This window comes from Branchiostoma floridae, chromosome 12, assembly GCF_000003815.2.
Source record: "Branchiostoma floridae strain S238N-H82 chromosome 12, Bfl_VNyyK, whole genome shotgun sequence".
NCBI lineage: Eukaryota > Metazoa > Chordata > Leptocardii > Amphioxiformes > Branchiostomatidae > Branchiostoma > Branchiostoma floridae.
The window spans coordinates 8,154,232-8,175,042 of NC_049990.1; the positions used below are offsets into that span (position 1 = coordinate 8,154,232).

At 42.4% G+C, this 20,811-nt stretch overlaps 2 protein-coding genes across 2 annotated transcripts in view; one reads left to right on the forward strand and one right to left on the reverse strand.

Annotated features, from left to right (window-relative positions):
* Positions 1-1,671: 1,671 nt before the first annotated feature.
* LOC118428167 lies at positions 1,672-14,867 on the reverse strand. The gene is made up of 12 exons (XM_035838160.1): positions 14,730-14,867; positions 8,817-8,954; positions 8,428-8,514; positions 7,665-7,910; positions 7,107-7,177; positions 6,318-6,458; positions 5,510-5,740; positions 4,893-5,111; positions 4,440-4,658; positions 3,980-4,207; positions 3,548-3,731; positions 1,672-3,068 (listed from the first exon to the last, which is right to left on the reverse strand). The coding sequence occupies exons 2-12, from the start codon at positions 8,937-8,939 to the stop codon at positions 2,844-2,846; spliced, it is 1,974 nt and encodes a 657-aa protein (XP_035694053.1). The 5' UTR covers positions 8,940-8,954; positions 14,730-14,867; the 3' UTR covers positions 1,672-2,843.
* Positions 14,868-14,997: 130 nt separating this feature from the next.
* The window catches only part of LOC118426930 (protein IWS1 homolog), a 10,036-nt gene continuing 4,222 nt past the window's right edge, over positions 14,998-20,811 (forward strand). The window contains exons 1-7 of the mRNA XM_035836561.1: positions 14,998-15,149; positions 15,697-15,755; positions 17,392-18,652; positions 19,056-19,168; positions 19,559-19,708; positions 19,867-19,924; positions 20,617-20,728. Coding sequence (XP_035692454.1) covers positions 15,116-15,149; positions 15,697-15,755; positions 17,392-18,652; positions 19,056-19,168; positions 19,559-19,708; positions 19,867-19,924; positions 20,617-20,728 — 1,787 coding nt within the window. The 5' untranslated portion in view covers positions 14,998-15,115. The remainder of the gene's footprint in view (positions 15,150-15,696; positions 15,756-17,391; positions 18,653-19,055; positions 19,169-19,558; positions 19,709-19,866; positions 19,925-20,616; positions 20,729-20,811) is intronic.

A 20,811-nucleotide genomic window follows, 5' to 3' on the forward strand; every position in this document is an offset into this window, starting at 1 on the left:
GCTATCTCATGTCATTTGTGTGCCAAACTCTTGTTGTGTACTACAGGGTCTTACTTTGAAAATGTTTGTACATTTCCAATGTTCTTGTCCTGTTGAGATTTTACGTTATTGAGGGAGGTTTATTCGGATAGAACAGTGCCATACTACAGGTGTGTCAAAACAAATTGACACAGTTGCCCCAATGCTTAAGATTTGCGTTCTGATGGGAGATTTATACGGATGGAACAGTGACTTTCTACATGTGTATCATATAGTATTACACTGTTATTTTCCTGTCGAGATTTTACGTTATTAAGGGAGTTTTATTCGGTTAGAACAGTGCCATACTACAGGTGTGTCAAAACAAGTTGACACAGTTGCGCAAATGCCAAAGATTTGCGTTCTTAAGAGAGGTTTGTACGGATGAAACAGAGACTATTCACATGTATATCATATAGAATGACACTGTTCTTGTCCTGTCGGGATTTTACGTTATTAAGGGGGGTTTATTCGGATAGAACAGTGCCATTCTACAGGTGTGTCAAAACAAATTGACACAGTCGCGCCAATGCCGAAGATTCCGTCTTAAGGGAGGTTTATACGGATGGAACAGCGACTTTCTACATGTGTCATACGAGGGGCATTCAATAAGTAATGTCCCTGACCCATTTCCCATAGCAGGAGATTAATGAAACTTGGCACAGTTATTAGTCTTTCTCTACATAGGAAGCACCCAGAGTTATGCATTTCTCCCATCATTTGATGTAGCTCTGGACACCGTTCTTGTAGGACATCCCAGTTTGTTCCTCCGACAGATGCCTCATCAATGGCAGAAGAGGGACGACCAGGTCTGGGAGCTGTTTCCACAGACTTCCGGCCTTGTTTGAATTCAGGATGCCAGCGTTTTACAAGGTCATATGATGGGGCATCATCACCATAAGTTTTTTTCATTTCATCAAAAGTCCCTTTTGGTGTGCGTCCTTTCAAATACAAAAACCGGATCACTGCGCGACACTAAACTTGCTCCATTTCACACCTGGTCCATTTCGCACCTGACTCAGTTCAAACACCAGTAAATCAGTAACCATAATTAGTTCAGAGCTGTATTTTGCAACATAACCCATAGAGATATGACTCATTACACATGCAACATTTCATCTAGATCAGACAACTGGCAGTGGGTCAGGGGCATTACTTATTGAATGCCCCTCGTATAGAATGACACTGTTCTTGTCCTGTCGACATTTTATGTTATTGAGGGAGGTTTATGCGGATTCTATCCGAATAAACCTCCCTTAATAACGTAAAATCCCGACAGGACAAGAACAGTGTAATTCTATATTATACACATGTGAACAGTCTCTGTTTCATCCGTACAAACCTGTCTTAAGAACGGAAATCTTCGGCATTGGCGCGACTAATAGACACACACACACACACACACACATACCAAGGACCTCCTTGCACACACATATTGCACACACACACAAACACACACACAAAACACACACACCACCACCACCACCACTACACATACAAAAAACATCAGACCTTCTGGCAAAGGCAATCAAAGACAGACCAGAGTTTTTTCGTTCCGGGCCATAATACCCTAAAAAATCTCTTTATTCTCTGTCTTCTGCCAACAGCAGAAAATTACCAACTTCCTGACATAATATGCAATAATCTTTTTTCTTTTTTATACATATGTTCGAACATGAAATCAGTGTCTACAGTGTCTTTACTGTTCCAGAGATATGATCATCATAGTTCTATGTTTAAAAGTGGAGCAGATAGCAGCACCAGATACATGTCATTTTAAAATAGTACCATCTTTAAAATTCTTTATAAAATGTACTCTTTGTTCACATGGAAATGTATTATAAAAATGGTCAACATGTAAAAAATCCCACCCAAACCTGTCTGGTCCCATAACATTCAATCATTTCTGCAGCATACCAGCTTGTAGTACTCCTCACTGGTTTTTAAAAATACTTTTTAAAAACACATTTTTTACATATACATAAAAGTTTACCCACAGTGCTAATGAGCTGTGTCTCATTATATCCCAACAAGGGACAAGCCTGGAGACAATGCTAATGCCTTGCACTTTTTTTGGTACATTGATTTTTTTTTTTGTATTTTAACTTTAAATACACTGATACTCATCTACATAAACAGAACCTGCCTGTTGTCTCACACTCTCCCATAAAGGGACCTGGAGCCATTATTGGCCCAAACTGTACACCTGATAGATTTTTTTTTTTTTTACATTTCATATTTATATACATATAAAACATTCATCCTGTATTCTTACAGGCTTTTACCCAAGAAATTCTGGAGACTGATGATATACATGTTACACATCCTTAAAAAAATACTTTTCAGACCTGGGCTTGACCAGTGACTCCAGTGTCTGTCCTTCCATCCCTGGGTAGTGTTTTGACACTCAATACGGACAGTTTCAACCATTTTGTCCCCTGAGGGATAAATATTAAAACTACATGCTATTCAAACCCATGGTTCACACCTACCATAGATACGGTTTTGTCCCATACCATGTTTCAGAGGGTACAATATCACACAATTGGGTAAGGCAAAAAGCTGTGAGGGTGCCAAACCTATCGTGTGTTAACCTGAGAGACCAAAATGCTGAGCTTGCCAGAATGGCACAAGACCATTATTTACAAGGGTTGAGAACTTAAAATTCTTCATTGCTCTGCTGCCCCTAGCTAAGGATGTTTCAGAGCAATTTTTATCCCCTAACCAATCTACTTCAATACCTTAGATTTTAGGACTTCCCATCCTCAACACAATATTATAACATTAATATTTCTGTATAAATAGCTTAAGGTCAGTGTCCCTCCCTAGCCAGCACGGTGGGTCAACCTCTTCCAACCCTTCCTGAGCTTGGACCGCACCCACTTCTTCGCCCTGCAGTACTTGCCGTGCTTCTTGGCGCTGCCCTGACCAGGCTCCGTGTTGCCGTGGCCGGAGACGTCGTGGTCGTCCTTCAGGGTCTCCTCAAGCAGCAGCAGCTCCACCTGCTTGTCGTCGATCACCTCAGCAGTTTCCACGGCAACTCCCAGCTCCTGGGATCAGATGATGAATTCATATGGTAAACCGTAATGTATAGGAAATTGTATATAATGTTTTTGCATTCACAGCTGTCAGCCAATCAGAGAAACGCCTATATCTATTCTTTAGGTAAAGCCAATTCCCTGATTTGTCTGACAGCTTTTTAGAGACTATACCTACAAAAGTGGAGACCTCAGCCCAGCTTAACAGAGCCTCAGTCCCAAGGAATATCATACACATTGTATATAATACAGGCTGTGGCACAAAGCTCTGCATATGAGAATGTCTGAAGATGTTTAGCAGGATTTCTTCGAATTCACTGTACAGAAGAAGCCAGATAATTGCGCAATGGATTATAGCACACTTCTATTAATTGCACGGAAGCCCCAAATCCCAAACCAGTGTGAACAAAATACACTGGCAAATACATTGTAAGCAATACAATTAAGCGGCTTCTACTGTATTTGGTACCCTACATGTACAGTTAACTTACAGAGGAGTGTCCTGTCTTAGAGGTGGCCACTGCCAGCATGCATGCAGCGTCCGCTGCAGTCCTCTCCTCAACAATGCAGGATGCATCAGTCATGTTTGAGATGGCGTCCAGGGAGCAGAGTGAGCGGGTGCTGGCCGTCTCCATCCAGGTGTTGGCATCGTCAGCCACGCCCATGCCCACGTCCCTGTGGAAAAGTGTCAAGAAATTTGAACTAGATGCAACAAAGTGAACGATCTTATTCTATCAGAGGGTCTTAATGTCATTGAGTAATAATGGGAGGGACCCATGGGAAGGACCTGGCAATGTTTAACAGTAAATTGGGGAGGATGGCAATGCTTGATGATAAATCGATGCTAAGTTTGGGCACAATATTAATTGGTGGAACTCAGCTGAGAACGGCTCTTTGTTGAAAACCAAATGGGCTTCACCTACCAAGCAATACCGCCCTCCATCTCCTTCTTCTCCAGCTCATCTGGCCCCTCGTAGATTATGTAGGACAGGTCACTCATGGCGGGAGTTGCAAACTTTGCGGCGGCGACGGACAAGCCAGACACAGCATCCTCCGAGTGGACCAAGCTCGTGCTCACCGTACGCGTTTCCATCGCTGTGATGTCATCACCTGCAGCCGCATCCTTCTCTGCATCAACCACAGCAAACTCCCTTTGGAGAAATGTGAAGAAATTTTTCATGAAGATGATTGCAATGTCTCCAATTAAGGCCAAGACTCTCCAAGAATCTAATCTCGTTCATCAGAAAATCTAATCTTCGTGTTGAGGTGTTGCCAAAGCAAGACACTGTAATTGTGCCCCATGAATAGTTTCATCAGCTTTCAAAGGATTGGTACATAAATGAAAAATACAGCTTTGTTGCAAACCAAATGGGCTTTACTTACCTAGCAACATCACTGTCCTTCTTGTTCTTCTCCAGGTTCTCTGGCCCTTCGTAGATGACATAAGACAGGTCGCTCATGGCAGGAGTTGCCAGCTTTGCAGCATCGACGTACAGGCCAGACACGGCATCCTTGGGGTAGACCAAGCTCGTGCTCACCGTTTCCTTCACGGCGATGTCATCACCTGCTGCCATATCTGCCACATCAACCACAGCTGGCTCCCTTTGGAGAAATGTCAAAAAAGTTTTCATGAAGATGATTGCAATGTCTCCAATTAAGGCCAAGACTCTCCAAGAATCTCATCTCGTTCATCAGAAAATCTGATCTTCAAGTTGAGGTGTTGCTAAAGCAAGACACTGTAATTGTGCCCCATGAATAGTTTCATCAGCTTTCACGGGATTGGTACATAAATGAAAATTACAGCTCTTTGTTGCAAACCAAATGGGCTGTACCTACCCAGCAACATCACTCTCCTTCTCTTTCTTCTCCAGGTCCTCTGGCCCTTCGTAGATGACATAAGACAGGTCGCTCATGGCAGGAGTTGCCAGCTTTGCAGCATCGTCGGACAGGCCAGACTCGGCATCCTTGGCGCAGAGCAAGCTCGTGCTCACCGTTTCCATCACGGGGATGTCATCACTGGCAGCCACATCTGCCACATCAACTACAGCAGATTCCCTTTGGAGAAATGTCAAGAAAATTTTCATGAAGATGATTACAATCAAATCAGGGCTGTCCACGAATCTTATCCCATTCATTAAAAAATCTAGCCTGGTATCGAGCCGTAATATAGCTCCCGAGTCTCTTCTCTCCTCTTTGCGTAATTGCAAAGAGGAGAGAAGTGACTCGGGAGCTATATTACGGCTGGAAAGCAGGCTGCAAAAAATCATCTTCATGACATAAAAATGTACTACTAGTATTTTCCTAATTGCGCTAAAATAGCTCCCTTACTAATTGAGGTGTTGCCAAAGGTAGTCAGTGTAATTGTGCTCCATAGATAAAATTTAGCTTTCATATGATTGGTAAATAAGTAGAAAATACAGCTCTTTGTTGCGAACCAAATGGGTTTTACCTACCCATCAACATCACTCTCCTTCCCTTTCTTCTCCAGGTCCTCTGGCCTCAGGACATAGGACAGGTCGCTCATGGCGGCAGTCGGCATTGCGGCGTTCTTCTCGCGTGCTGAGACAGACATGCCGGACACGGCGTCCTGGGAGCCGACTGAGCTCGTGCTCATGGTCTCCATCACGGTGATGTCATCACCAGCAACCATCTCCTTCTCAGTACCAACCACAGTTTTTGGAACCCTTTGGGAAAATGTCAAGAAAGTTTTCATGAAGATGATTGCAATGAAACTTTTTGCAGGGTTGTCTCCAGAACCCATCTTTCTGTCCCGGGGTGGAAATTTGCTTGTTGGGACAGACGAGAACCTCACCCTGTTCATATAAAAAATCTGAAAATCGAAAATTAATATTGGTTTCAAAATTTCAAATTAATTAAATTTTGCTTTTTCCTTTGCAAATCTCCAACAATTAATCATGGTCAAAGTTTTTCAAGGCCTGACTGTGAAAAGCTCCCCTCTCCAAAGGAGAGAGATGAACAGAACTTTCCAGAGCAGCCTTGCAACCGAGTACTTCACCTATTTAGTCAATGTTTCTGACTTAGAAAAAAGAGAATTACTGCTACAGTGAGCATACAGTGTAGTTCACAACCTTAGGAAGTGAGTTGCACTGAGTAAACTTGTCAAAAAAAATCTTAAACTGGAGGCAGCCCTGAATGGGAACTTGAAACAAAAGACAAAGGTTCACAAAATAAATCCGCTGCAAACATCTCAAGATTTACAGCATCACATTACAAGATTTACAGCATCACATTAGCACATACCTGACGTGATCATGGCGCTTTCCTGCAATGGGTACCCGAAGCTGCACCTGGGTCCACTTGACCTTATCCATCACCCTCTTGTGCTTGCGCAGCACCTTTGCGTTCTTCTTTTCCAGCTTAAGCAGCTCCTTATAGAGTCCGCTGTAGGAAAAACAGATTATTTGTAGTAAATGCTGTGGGTAGCCTGCATAGGCCCTGCCTCTGGAACAAGAAGCCGTGAGTTCAATTCCGCCTTGGCGCTCACCTGACATGCACCCTACAGGAAAGAGTTGCAGTCCTTAAGCTAAGGGCACAACCCTAAACTCCGTCCTAACGGCTGCAGCCCTCACCAGAAGTGTGCATGTCGGGTAAGCAACAACCGCGAAGATAATAGAACTCCCAACCTCCTGATCCAGAGGAAGGGTTGCTAACCACTTGACTATGTATATTATGCTACTTGAACTCCTTATGATGAGAAATGGCAAAATTGAGACTCGATGCTACAGACAGATTTGCATATATTTTTAGATGCCACAACAACCATAGTGCAAAGATAAGGCAAATATATCAAAGACTGCTTTGCTATTAGAAAGAAAAATGAAAATCATGATTAGCCCAACTCAATTGTAACACTACTGGTATATCAAAGACTTGTATTAGCCCTTCTTGTTATGTTAATTAGGATGTTAAGTCTTATTGTATAGACCTATTTTGTACTTTGTGTAATAGTCGTTGCCATACATTGTACCATGTACAAATGTCGAGCAATAAAGTTCATCATCATCATTGTTGCACATCAGATATACTCACCTGCTGGCCTTGTCCACTTTCTTCATCTCCTTCCTCCTCTGCACTATGGAGGCCAACACATCACCCTGTGCCTTTTACAAGGAGAAAGGAAAAAATTAGCCTGATTGAATCTCGCTTATAGCAGCCCGCCCAACATTGGCCGGCCAGTTACAGCCCTGGACAGCAGAGTTTGTGTTACACAGACTAGGAAAAAATGTACGAATAGCAAACATCATAGTTGAGGACTAATGCCTTAAGTAGAGTAGAATTATGTCTTTTAAATGGGCTGTAAGCAATGGAAATAGTCATTTTTGGCCAACAATCATTTTTTGTAACTCATTGTCTCTTCATTTCTCTTTGGGAAAGAAATAATAACTGTTTAGTAGCAACTTTGTCACCACCATACAAGACCAACCTGATGTATATTTTGAACTTCTTTTACTGTTTTTTTATTTTTATATTTGGAAAATCATTCTACTTTCATGGACAACATTACTCTTTGTAACAGCCTGATGATGCCATACACCACAGTCACCCATGTAAGACAAAATCAGCATGATAAAGTAAAGGTTCCGTTACCTCGCTGCCTTTCTTAATCGGCACAATGCTGGCAAGCTTCTCATGTGGCTTCAAGGAGATGTAGTCGCTCATGCTGGGCACGTGGTTCAGAGACAGCCGCCTCTGGCCAGGGGATGATCGCAGCTCGGTGGTCTTATCGAGAAACTCCTTCGCATCATAGTACACATCCTCGATGACCTCATCCGAGGCATCGTAGAACAACTCCTTCTCAACTGTCTTCACATTGGTCTGCTCAGCAGGGCTTGGCTGGAGAATGATTACATTAATGCTTAAAATCAGCACCTCATGAAAGAAAACATAATACCTGTGTAACTGGGTAAAATTTCTTCTGGACAACTAAAGAACCAATCTAAAGTAAAACTTGGAATGTATATTGCAAGTAAGGCTGGTAAATATTCCAGTCCTCCTTGAGCATACTGTCTAGTGCTAAATGTACCTTGATTCAAATAAAAGCCTATTAGTAACAGTTCACATTATCAAGATTTACAAGAACATAAAGTGACATACCTCTAGCCTAGTACAATCTGCCGAAGTGACCGCTGGCTCAATACTTTCGTTCACTCCGTGGTTTGACTAAGCAAGCAAAAGTATTGAGCCAGCGGTCCCTATGGAGGATGGTACTCAGGCTAGCATACTTTGTAAATTGTGCAACGTTAGGCAGCAAGTTAGGGTTGGGTTGGTAAATCTTACTGTTTAATGCTGCTGTCTGTTTCTAAGCTACAATCAATATTATAATCAGACCAACACAATGAGAAGTAGCTACCTTGGCCTTCCCATCTTTAGTCCTATCTCCAGCTCCACTCATCAGCTCCACTGACTGTGCCACCAGGGGCACCCTCTTCCAGAACCTCTGCATAAAGAACAAAATAGTATTTAAAATCCATAAAGACAATAATGCACTCATCTATCATACATAAAAATGTCATACATAAATGTCGTCTATGAAATTATAAATGTAAGATCAAACATAATTCTGAATAAAGTTTCAAACGTCAAAATGTCATACAAAATATCATCAATTAAAGATCAAACATAATTTTGAATAAATTTTCAAATACAAATTATGCAAGATACTGGTATGCTAAATATTGATTGATATTCCAGAAGATATAAAATGCTACAGATTCTTAAGAAACTTTGAAGTAAACTTACGGAGAAACTGATGCCCTTCCTCCACTGCTCGCTGTACCCAGCCGGTCGAGAGGCGGGGACGCGGGGCAAGCTCGAGCGTCCGGCCTCTGACTGGGCCTTCCTCATTTTGCTGACTGTATCCATGGTTCAATGAATCAACTACAACGAAATAGAAAAAATTTGATCACAAGAATACAAGGGCATACAGCTACGGACAGATAAAAAAAGGGGTTATAAAAAGGCAAGATGTTTCTCTAAATAGTACAAACTACAAATTACTGTAAATGCAGAAACTTTCGCGGTGGTTTCATGTTCGCGGTTTTTGTGGTGGCCGCTTCACCACGAACTTGAAACCACCATGGACATTTTTCCATGGCAATATGAGACTACAGTGCATGGTTCAAACTTAAAACCATGCGAAAACTTCGGAAAAGTCCTTTTTCCGGCTACCGCAAAATTAAATCCCTGCAAACTTAAATGCATTTACTGTACTTGACAGGAACTGCAGAAATCAAAGCTTAAATAGGTAAACATCTGATTAAAGAATCAGTGTAATAGCTCAATTGGTAACAGTGATCACCGTAGGATTTTGGGTTCACAGGTTCAACCCAAGCCAGGTCTTTTAAAATCTTTATTAACCAAACGTTAACATCGTTATCTTTAGCATCCATTCTTTATCAACTTCTAAAATATTGAACCTTAGGAAGTAATGAAAGTCTTATATCTGCACCATCACAGGATTACACTGTAGGGTTAGGGTTGATCACATGATGAATTTATCAAAGAAACATCCAGGCAAAATGGCCAAAAAATCGTCTTGACTGGAACATCCAGTCATTATAACACACACAAAAATATTTTTATGGATACAAGTGTCCTATCGATACTGCCAAAGAATTGTTATTGAGAGAAACATCCTGTCACACAGTGCACGGGGATATCGGTAATTATCTGAACCGTATCGGAAATACATCGTCTCTAATAACTGGAAATGTATCGGAAAACTGCACGTATTGTCACCATAGTTTGTGTTCATGTGGAACTGCGTCGGAACTGTGTCGGCCACTTAACGTTTTCCGATACAGAAACGATGACCTTCCGATGGGAAAAAAATTTCCAACATAAATCCGATGGTTTTCCACGAAATTTATCGGAATCACATCGGTTTCTTTTTCCCACAGATTTCCGATGGCGGTCGCCAAGGCAACAAGTAACAGACATGGCAGATGGGATTTTCCCGCTTGGATGTGGCCATGGCAACGCCGCTGAGTGACGTGTAGCCCCTTTATTGGTTACCATGGCTACTGAATGATTGACATCCGAAGCAACAACGTGATCCGTTCCATTATATAGCGTGGAGTGGCGTATCCACATTTCTACGTGCTAAATGTTATAGAATGAAAGCAGAGTTTGTTTTCTCAGCGGTAGCGTTAAGAATATGAATAAATAAAAAAAAGGGAAACTTCAGACGATCACTTTGAAACCAGAAAGTGTGGGTTCGAGCCCTTGGTGCGACATTATTTTGAAGGGCAAAATATATTGTTACCATTTTGTTGGGGTAGAAAAACAAAACGAATTCCGAAGTCCCAACTTCCTTTGGAAAAACTTGCCGAAACGGAATCAAGTCCAAAGTGTGAAACTTGCCTACCGGCATCACGCTGGGATAGCCGGGAAATAAGTATATATGTAGACCCTTGGACCAAACCAGGCAAGCTCGAAAGCTCCCTGAGATCAAGGAGGTTGATGATGATTGACAGGGTGGGCCCGAAGGCTCTTCCCCTAGCATCTTACAGGCGATGATGTGTCAAGATTCCAACCACCCACAGGGCAGACATCACGCTTCGGCTTTACTTCATCAGCGTGAATGCCTGCTGACGCTGTGCGCCAGATGTTCCTAAATGTCGGCATCTTGAAAAGTGCCGCCCTGATAGTAGATGTAAATATAATTCATGCAGAAAGTTGTCTATGCTTGCATACTTCAGAATGTGGTTCTTAAAGTGGCCAAATTATATCTTTTTCACAAAGCTGTACATAAAGAAACTGATTTTAGTGATTTGGACAAGAACAATTGCGTATATTTCATCGTGCGCCAAACCCGTTCACAAAACATGTTTATTATCAGAGCAATTCAATAAATAAAAACATTTCATAAATTATGTTAATGAGGTCCCGAGCACAAGTGAGTGTGAACACCACTCATGTATATAGTTGTCTACGCTTGCGTACTTTGTATGTGGTTATTGAAATAAAAACATTACATCTTTTTCACAAAACTGTATAAAAAGAAACTGATTTAAGTGATTTTGACAATAACAATTGCGTATATTTCATCGTATGCCAAACCCGTTCACAAAACCTGTTTATTATCAGAGTAATTCAATAAATAAAAACATTTCATAAATTATGTTAATGAGGTCCCGAGCACAAGTGAGTGTGAACACCACTCATGCATATAGTTGTCTACGCTTGCGTACGTTGTATGTGGTTATTGAAATAAAAACATTACATCTTTTTCACAAAACTGTATAAAAAGAAACTGATTTAAGTGATTTTGACAATAACAATTGCGTATATTTCATCGTACGCCAAACCCGTTCACAAAACCTGTTTATTATCAGAGTAATTCAATAAATAAAAACATTTCATAAATTATGTTAATAAGGTCCAGTTTATGAGCGTTTTCTCTTGCCGAGCCGTCAACCCAGTTGCTTATCATAGATAGACGGACAGAAAATGAATACCGTACTTTCTCGATTAAAGTACCTTTGTTTGGGAAATAAAAATCGTTTCTGACTGATCTGTAATGGACCTCCTGCCTTCAACTTGTTAAAATAAATAAATCAGACAACAGTTCAGCCTTCGTTTCTTGCATGAATATTTTGGCACCGCTTACGCTAGTTAATGTCTTGTCACTGTCCACGGGCGCGGCTGGTGGACAAACAAATTCATTTGTGCATGAGCTAGTCCCTCTTTGAGATTTGTCTCGGTGTTTGGTTGCCACAAATTTTCGTTTTACCGGTTCTACATTTGGTTACCGGTTCTGCAAGTCTCTCTTTTAGTCTTATAGAAAACAACACGTCTTTTGTGAGTTATGTTTCGGAGTTCGCCACGAAACGCCTGTGACAGAACCTCGTTTATACGTGACAAGTATCAGGTTATTTTTGCTGTCAGTTTTCGCTGATTGGCTGTCAAAAATGATTGAATTTGCGTTAGGCAAAGTTTCAGACAGTCCGGCGCCGGCGGCACGATCTTCAAAAGGCCAAGATCTGTCAATCAAGACTACGCACCGTGGGAAAGTGTTCATTTGTAGTGGCCATCTCGGAGCTGCTGTTTGCTGATATAGCATCAAATCTCATAATATATAGTTCAGTTTTATCCAGATCCCAGACGATCCTCGCTATTTTTGTTACAGCGCTCAAATTTCAATCAAATATCTGGCTATATCAATTGCAATTTGAAGAGTTGTACTCACAGAAAAAATGTGCCGCTAACATGCGTGTTTGTTTACACTTGAGGTACGTGCGGGTCCAACCTTTAGCTTGCGTTGTTCTTTATATCTTACCGTATTTTTCTGTGTTCCGTTTATACATATCAAAATGCTGACACAGTTTTTGTAACATCGGATTTTATTGCTAACTTTTTGCACTGCTTTACAACCATATCTTTATGTGGGTAAATAACTCCAACTAAGTAAGTCACAGTTCTGTGAGCTGTTGTTAATCGCACGGCCGCGGTGACCGCGGCAAGAATTTATGTACATGTACAACGTATCTCTTGCGGAAACCTTGTGGCGTCTTCCATACAATTTCTGCGGATGATTTCGGGACGTCCAGAAAGTTTTGTAACGTTACGTATCCTAACTTCTGTGGAAGATTGCACGACGTACTAGTATTGCGGAAGATTATGGGACGGTCTGCTAGCGGAAGAACCGGAACGTCTGCAGAAACTTGAAGCGCATTTCGTGGCCGTTACTGATGACACATATACGATTGTATTCTTTTATAAAAGGACTTATGTCATCCTCTTGCGTCAAAATATCTTCATGGACTTCATGGACCCATTTCGACGCACAGTATTTTAAACTACGGTGATTCTGAAAAATTGTTCCGATAGTGCACGTGGTTGTCTGGTTGATCCTTTGATCTGTCTTGTACTATTACGGTCCGCCAAATGCTTGACTTTGTTTTTTTTATCAAGTGATAATATCCATATCTTGTTAATAAATCTGTGTAAACTGTCTTTGGCTGAGTTCATGTTAACTTCGAAACGTGTTAGTTCCAGGATTAGTGTTAGTATTAGAGATTTAGTGTTTAAGAGACAAAACGAACTTTTGAGAAAAACAGTGAAACAAATGAACACGAAATCAAACTCAACGGGAACAAAACGGATAAATCAATAGACAATTTAAGATAAATCGGTTCTTCCGTGACAGCACATCTCCATCCTCAAACTTTGACGGTATTGACGAACCTGAAGAACGGGAATACACGACATTAGTCATGATCAACATAATGCACTGGTCAACTAGCCACCGAAAGTGACAGTGGTTAAAAAAGCGGGCACCGTAAAATTATTAATTTCCCTGGTTAAAAAGAAATGTAACGTTAAAAGAAATATGTATGGTAATCAACAAAACAGTATCAACTCTGTAGCTCGTTTACTGATATCGAGATATTCCTACATTATCCTGTTAATCGGGGCCTGACGCCTATCATGACCTCAAGTGACCTCCAGTCGGTGCGTGAAAACCGACACATTTCCGACATCTATCGGGCACGTATCGGAAGGCTGACGGGATCCGCGGGAAAACAATGGGCGGGCGCCATTGATTTGGCCTGATTTCTGGATTTCTGTCGGATCCAACGTCGGAAAATCTGTATGTGAAAATCCGACACAAATCTTGCATAATTACGTTACCAACCCGTTAACAACCCGACTTCCCCGTGCACTGTGTCATCAGCCTCGCCGATAGAAAACAGAGTCACGCCCCCCTCCCCACACAGCTCCTAACAGAGTCGTCCTTGTTTCTACATCGTGTACTAGAAACATTTTCCCTCAGCTCCGGTACTGCGTAGCATCTCTCCACGTGTTGCCAGGGTGTTATCATGAGGGACATCATCTCCTTGTGGTTTTCAGGGCAATCTCTTCGAGGTGGCGAGCCAGTTTTCCCCCCGAAAACGTCCTGAACTTTCCCACTGCACAGCGCGTGTTGAGTTCTAACCCGTGACCCCTGTCCTTGGGTACTTTGGACTGTTACATTTTAGAGAGGGAGGCAAAATTTAGACGTCCACCTCAGAATTTACCGTTTCGGTACTTTCTTTCATTCATACATATTTCTTTGGTTCCAAAAGTTTTATCTAATTCCGTAAATTTAAGTTTTTTACTCTACTCTTAGGTTGAAAGTAGGCCTCGCTCACTGTTTAGCTACGTTCACCCCTCTCTTACTAAGTTGTGATCAACAAACATTACGTTAACTTCTAACGTTACTCACTAACTTAAAAGTCGTGTTTAGTTTCTTATAACAATCAAGACTGCAATCTTTGGAGCCGCCGTCTCCTACTACAGGTCTGAGACGTCAAGTTCATCTTGCCCCAATGTTGCTAGCCTTTGTGACATCGGAAACTTTTCAAGAGCGGCTCAGTGGAGGGTTTCAGTAACATCACCCGAACCAAAAATAAATTTAAAGTTCAAGATAACGTCAAATGTTGAGCAAGAACAATGTGACAAGAAGTCTACTTTGTTTAGTCAATTTCACCGAAGTTTCAATAACTTGAGTGAGTTTGGAAAGTTACGTCAAGGACTGAAAGGACCTCCTTGGTTACGACGACGACTTCGAGAAACATCATTTTCATGACAACAGTCACTGATTTTTGCGGCTGGATACAACGTCTAGTCTATCGTACGGAAAGTAACTTCTCATTGACGAAATCCTACCTTCAAATCAGTCGGAAGACGTAGTTAAACCTCGAAAATTTGCCTCACCAAGGAAAGCGCGAAAAAACACGACGTTTCGGTAAGTACCGTTCGAAGTAGAATGCACTGGGGACATTGTGACGTTTTTGCATTGTTGCGGGAATGTCGACGCATGCGCTGATACCCAAAACAGGTGTCACAATGCATGAGTCATAAGAACTCAGACAAGCGCCGCCTGGCGAGATTTTGTAAAAATACAGTTATAACCACACATGCGCAGTTTGAATTCTGGCCGCCATCTTGGTTTTGTAAACTCAAAAGTGAAAACCCAGAGCGCATTTTTTTCGTACATCTGCGAACGTCGCTATTTCTGGCGCTTCTCCTGACTTCAGCGCCCTCTAACTGGGATGGAAGCTGAGTTTGACTCGGATGAGAACCAGAGTAAGTGGACATAGCTCAGTTAAGGTCTTGGTTTGAACTCCTAACTCACGATAACTTGATGAGCATGGCATGGCGACAACAAAAACAGAGGTGCTGCGTCTTTTTTCGATCACGTTCGTTTACCTGATGCACGTGATGGTTATGCCGGAATAGAGCTTCTGACAAACGTTTTCCTTATCTACATAAGATATCATTACATTTCCAACACCCCATGTACACAATTTATGTACCAAAAATAAGCCGTAATATATGATTTTGTAAGATTTTGTTCAGTTTTATCATGTTCCTCATCATACCGTAAAAACTCAACGTTTTCTGCAAGTCTGGAATACTGCTGTAGACTACTAGTATCTAACAGATACAGTCTACATGTCACAGGGCCTATGAGACAAGTGTGCCCGTGTGAGATATTTTTACTTAAGCAAATCTTTCATTATTGTGCACCAACGCCACTAAGTCTCAGTATCTAAAATGTAAATACAAAATTATACCAAGGAAGTATAACCTTCTTGATAAATCATTCAGATGTGTACTTTTTTACTACCAGGTGGCAATGAGGGTCCCGGATCTCCAGAGGCCATGAGTGGTGCGGAGTCAGATGCAGAGGTCAGTGAGCAGCCATAGATTTTATGTAAAATATCATATAACGCTAGTTAACCTTTATTCGTTGCGTTTTTCATCAAGAGTCAGCTTATTAAATCTGGCAGAAGAAGAAAGCATGATTTCTGTCTTTAACGTGGTGATATTGTTGTTTACCTTTGTCATTCAACCCATCCACGATATCATTTCTCTCCTGCCATGCTAATATGAAAATATTTCAATTTGAAAACACCGTCGCGTTGCATTAAAAACTACCATGCTCTCGGAGGGCATGACATTTATTCGTTCTGACGAAACTCGAAGCTAAATATTGTTCTTTTCTTGACATGAATGGAGTGCTCTAGCTTACAAACATATTCAGGCAACAAAAAAAATCCCGGAACTCTTAACAGCAAAATTTGACGGAAATGTCACCTTCTACACGTTTTTAAATCAACAAATAAGACAAAATAATGTTTATTACAACCCTTTGCCGTCTGATGTTCTGGGACAGAGAATGCGCGCACAGATTTCTGGGGAGAAACATGGCGACGTTCGATCTACGCCACAAGTGCGGGATGTGCGGGACAACAAAAAGACGGTTTTCGACAATTGATCACACTTTGAGTCCAGTTGCTGATTAGCAAAGCACACTTTACTGGGTTGACTTGTGCATGATGATTATGAACTGGAAGTGGATGTGATAGATCTCTACAATTCCAGCTAACAACGCCATGACGCAATCCTCCCATGGCGCCGTCTGGCTATTACAATAAGGGACGGTACGTTTTTGACCTCGATGTGTTCGAATGCGTGGTCATCGGAGCCTTTTCAGGAATCTTCTGAACACTTAAGTCTCTCGGTTATACATTCCTGTGATTATTACTGATGTTGCATTTACTGTATCTCCGTGAACGAATTAAGGTAACAGAACGAATAAAGGTTAACTAGCGTTAGTTCATCTGTTTTTATCAAATTTATTTATTGGTTTTGCAGTTCAGCACGCACAGCTATTGCTGCCCAACAAGCCTGTGGCTACAAAAGTGCTAGCCCTACTGACAGAGACAATGAGCTATTGACACTACAAATGGAATTTGATATGGTCAGACTAACAATCAACAACAATGATTTCAAACCGTTTTTAACCTCCTAAAGTACAAACACGTTTGATCCCAAATGTAATTTGTTAGTCACTCATGTAGAAGATAGATACACTGATAGCCTGGGTGTAAAGGCCATCATAGTCAGTTTACCAGAACCGCTATCCCCCCCCCTAAATTAACATAAATAGGCTGAATAGCCGTCTTTCACTTTTACTTTTAGGATTATCAATATCGTGACTCAGTCATACAAACAGTTGCTGGGAACTTTGGGCAAATTTTTTGTATGAACCACTGGTATGAACCACCCAGGTAAGCTGACCTGGTGCTCTACGGTGATAATGAATATGATACTATTTGAAAGGAAATCACACACGGTTTCTATTGATATATAATACATTGAATTTAATGCAGAAACAACAGAAATATGATCTATCAAAGTTGATATTCCAAACTTTTTGTGCTGAGTTTATGTAATGTTTGCAGTCATTTGACGTGTACTACCAGACTACTCTGAGTCTGACAAATGGTATTAATTCTCTCCATGTGTCTAACTCTTGTAGGACGGGGAGCTCCAGTCCGAGCCCGAGGAGGCAGGTGAACAGCTGTCGCCACCCGCCAGCCCCGAGACCCCACCTGGGAGCCCCCCGTCCCCCGCTGAGTCCGGTGGGGGTGGCCCGGAGTCCCCTCCCCAGTCCCCCATGTCTCCGCCCCAGTCTCCTCCCGACAGTCCTGTCTCGCCTGCTGGGAGCCCCATCTCCGCTGAAAGCGCACCTGGCAGTCCCCAGTCACCTGCAGGCAGCTATCAGTCAGGTGGAGGCAGTCCGCAGTCAGGTGGGAGCGCCCCGGGTTCACCTGGATCCGTCCCCTCCCCACCAGCAAGTCCCATGTCTCCAGGTAGCCCCCAGTCACCAGAAGACCCACCGTCGCCCGCAAGTCCCCAGTCACCTGCAGGCAGTCCACAGTCACCTGCAAGCCCAGAGTCACCGGCAGGTAGCCCGCAATCACCCGCTAGTCCGCAGTCACCTCCTGCTAGCCCCCAGTCTCCTGCAAGCCCTCAGTCTCCGATTGGAAGTCCCCAATCACCTGCAAGTCCCCAATCACCTGCAGGTAGTCCACAATCCCCTGCAGGTAGTCCACAATCACCTGCAAGTCCACAATCACCTGTGGGGAGTCCACAGTCACCTGCTGATCCTCAGTCACCCGCAGGCAGTCCACAATCACCTGCAAGCCCCCAGTCACTTGCCAGCCCCCAGTCACCTGCCGGCAGCCTGATCTCTGCGGGCAGCCCGCGTGGCTCGGCTAGCGGCGACGATGAACAAGCACCAAATGAAGAGGAAGATGAAAACATGGAGGACGGAAACGCTAATGCTTTTGAACAGAGCGATGCTGAGGATGAAAACAGGGAGGCAATTGGTGATGACGTTGAGCACAAGGATGTAGACTCTGGTCCTGAGGGAGACATGGAACAGGGCAGTGATGTTGAGGGGGAGAACAATGTTGACAGAGAGATAGATAACGACAAAGAACAGACAGGGGATGATGATAATGATAGATACAGTCCTGGTGCACAGGATGGACAGAGAAGTGGTGGCAGTAGCCCTGAACCTGAGAAACAAACAGATGAACAGGTCACAGAGGAAGGAGCTCAGAATGACAGGAGCGAGGGAGAAGAAGAAGATGTGCCAAGCAGACGGAGGGTAAGAGTGATGGATGACAGCAGTGATGAGGAAGGGGAAAACAGAACGAGAGAAGACACTCCACAGGAAAAGGGGAGTGATGCAGAGTCTGATGGAGAAAGAGAGAACCTTTCTCCCAGAAAAGGTAAGAACTTACTAAGAAGGAGTCTTGCTTTGACAAAACAGGTTCTGCATGGGGATCCTTGTACATGCTTATAGATATTAGGCTGACAATTTGGGCTTCTTGTAAATTTAGGTTTGTTTCATTTAGAAAGGCTATTAACAACTAACGGCACATTGACTTGTTTTGAGAACCATTTTACTGGTTTGTTCCACCTGATCATTCTGGAAAACTTGTGCTTTGGACTGTGCTTCACCGGTGTAACCGGATGAATTATGATGATGATGTTTCGCCTGAGTTACGCCAAATGGGAACAGACACGTAGACACCCATTAATTGCTTTAGGAAACAAATACCAGTGTTATAAATGTATTTTTGTTGTCACAAAAGTGACAATGACTTACTGGAAAACTGTTTTTTTTCACAGGGAAGAGAGCAGCAGTATTATCAGATGATGAGGATGAGGAGACACAGCCTGTGCAAAGAAAGGCCCTGTCTTCAGATGAAGACTCAGACTCAAACCAACAGACAAAGAGAAAGGTACTGTATGTACTCAGGCCTTCTTTGCTTTAAAGATCTATGTGATTATCGATTCTATCAGTATTTGCCCCATGAAACATGCACATGCACACTTTAAAAAAATCTTTATTGGAAAAAAAAGAGAAACAAGTTGGTACATGGCAAGCCTTATTCGTCTAAAGCTTTCCCGATTCTTTCCCAAGCTACGAATGATGCTTTCCCGATTCTGTGTTTTACATCGTTGAACATGAGTTAAAGGAACAGTCAGCACATGACAAACACTTGATAAACGCCTACAATATATGAAGTGGGAACTAGCTAGCATGAGCTTTCCTTAGTCTGTGTTTTGCATGCACATACGCACGTACAGCCACCTACATGTATTGACCTGTGACCTGCTGGTTTTCCCAGGGGGTGGTGTCAGATGATGATGATGATGATGAGAAGATGGGAGGAGGAAGTGATGAAGAAGTGGAGAAGGACAGCGATGATGAAGACAAGGATGTTGGGGATCTCATCGCAGATATCTTCGGTGACAGTGACGAGGATGAAGACTTTGAGGTAATCAAGACATTTACTTACTAGTACCGGTTTTTGTAGTATCAGACAGACTTTCATGCATTGTGCATAGTCAAACATTTTGATTGTCAAAAAGCAATGTAGTTGAACAGTTACTGTAGATTGTGTGTTAGAATTGAAGGCAATGGTTAATTTTGCAGGGTTTTGGTGAAGCAGAGGTTGAGGGAACTGTTCCAGAGGTGCAGAAGTCATCAGGAAGTAAGTACAGCCTTCACACACACACCAACCAAGCTACCTGCTACACTTCATACAAAATTTTGAATGTTGAAGTGTTGAAAATACAAAAACTTGATTTCATTCAATCATATCTCCACCAGTATTAATCGTATTGCATTTATTTATTGGTTTCATCATGCTTCCCATACTTCCTCTATGAGCCAGCCTCCCAGATTCACACATTCACTATCCGGTTTATTATTGTTTCCCCATCAGGCTAGGATAAGATGTGCTTGCTCATACATTTGTAGATGTGGAGGCTTGATGGCACCTCGCCATCAGCCTGTCTTTAGGGCTGACACTGTATAGGTTGAGGAGGTAAAGATCTTTCCTAATGATGTCAGTCCATCCTTCACAAGACTACTGGGTTAGATAAGTCCATTAGCCCTATTGTCCTGGGCAAGTGAAATAGCCCATCAGGCAAGCTCATGTCCTACCCCACTTGCCCGATTGGGCAAGTAAGATTTTTCCATGAGTGAGATTTTGATATGCTATACATAAATAGAGCCAATAAGAAAAATATTCCATTGCTGGAAGTAAAAATACATTGCAAAATCTTATTTGAATTTTGGGCAAGTAAAAAGTTGGTTTGGGCAAGTACTTGCCCGATAGGACAAGTGAATTTTGGAAAACTCCAACCCAGGACTAATGTGCATATGTTGTGTCCCCCCCAGTCCTGTCAGACAGTGATGATGAGGGCGTGACAGGGGCGGAGTCAGAACAGGCTGCTGTACCCGCCGCTGAGTCGTCAGATTCTGATGATGACAGACCGTCCGCTGACAAACCGTGAGTTCTGTCATATTCCTGGAACAAGTGAAGTAACCAAAGTTATACATGGTGTGAAGCAAGCAACCAAAATATATATATCT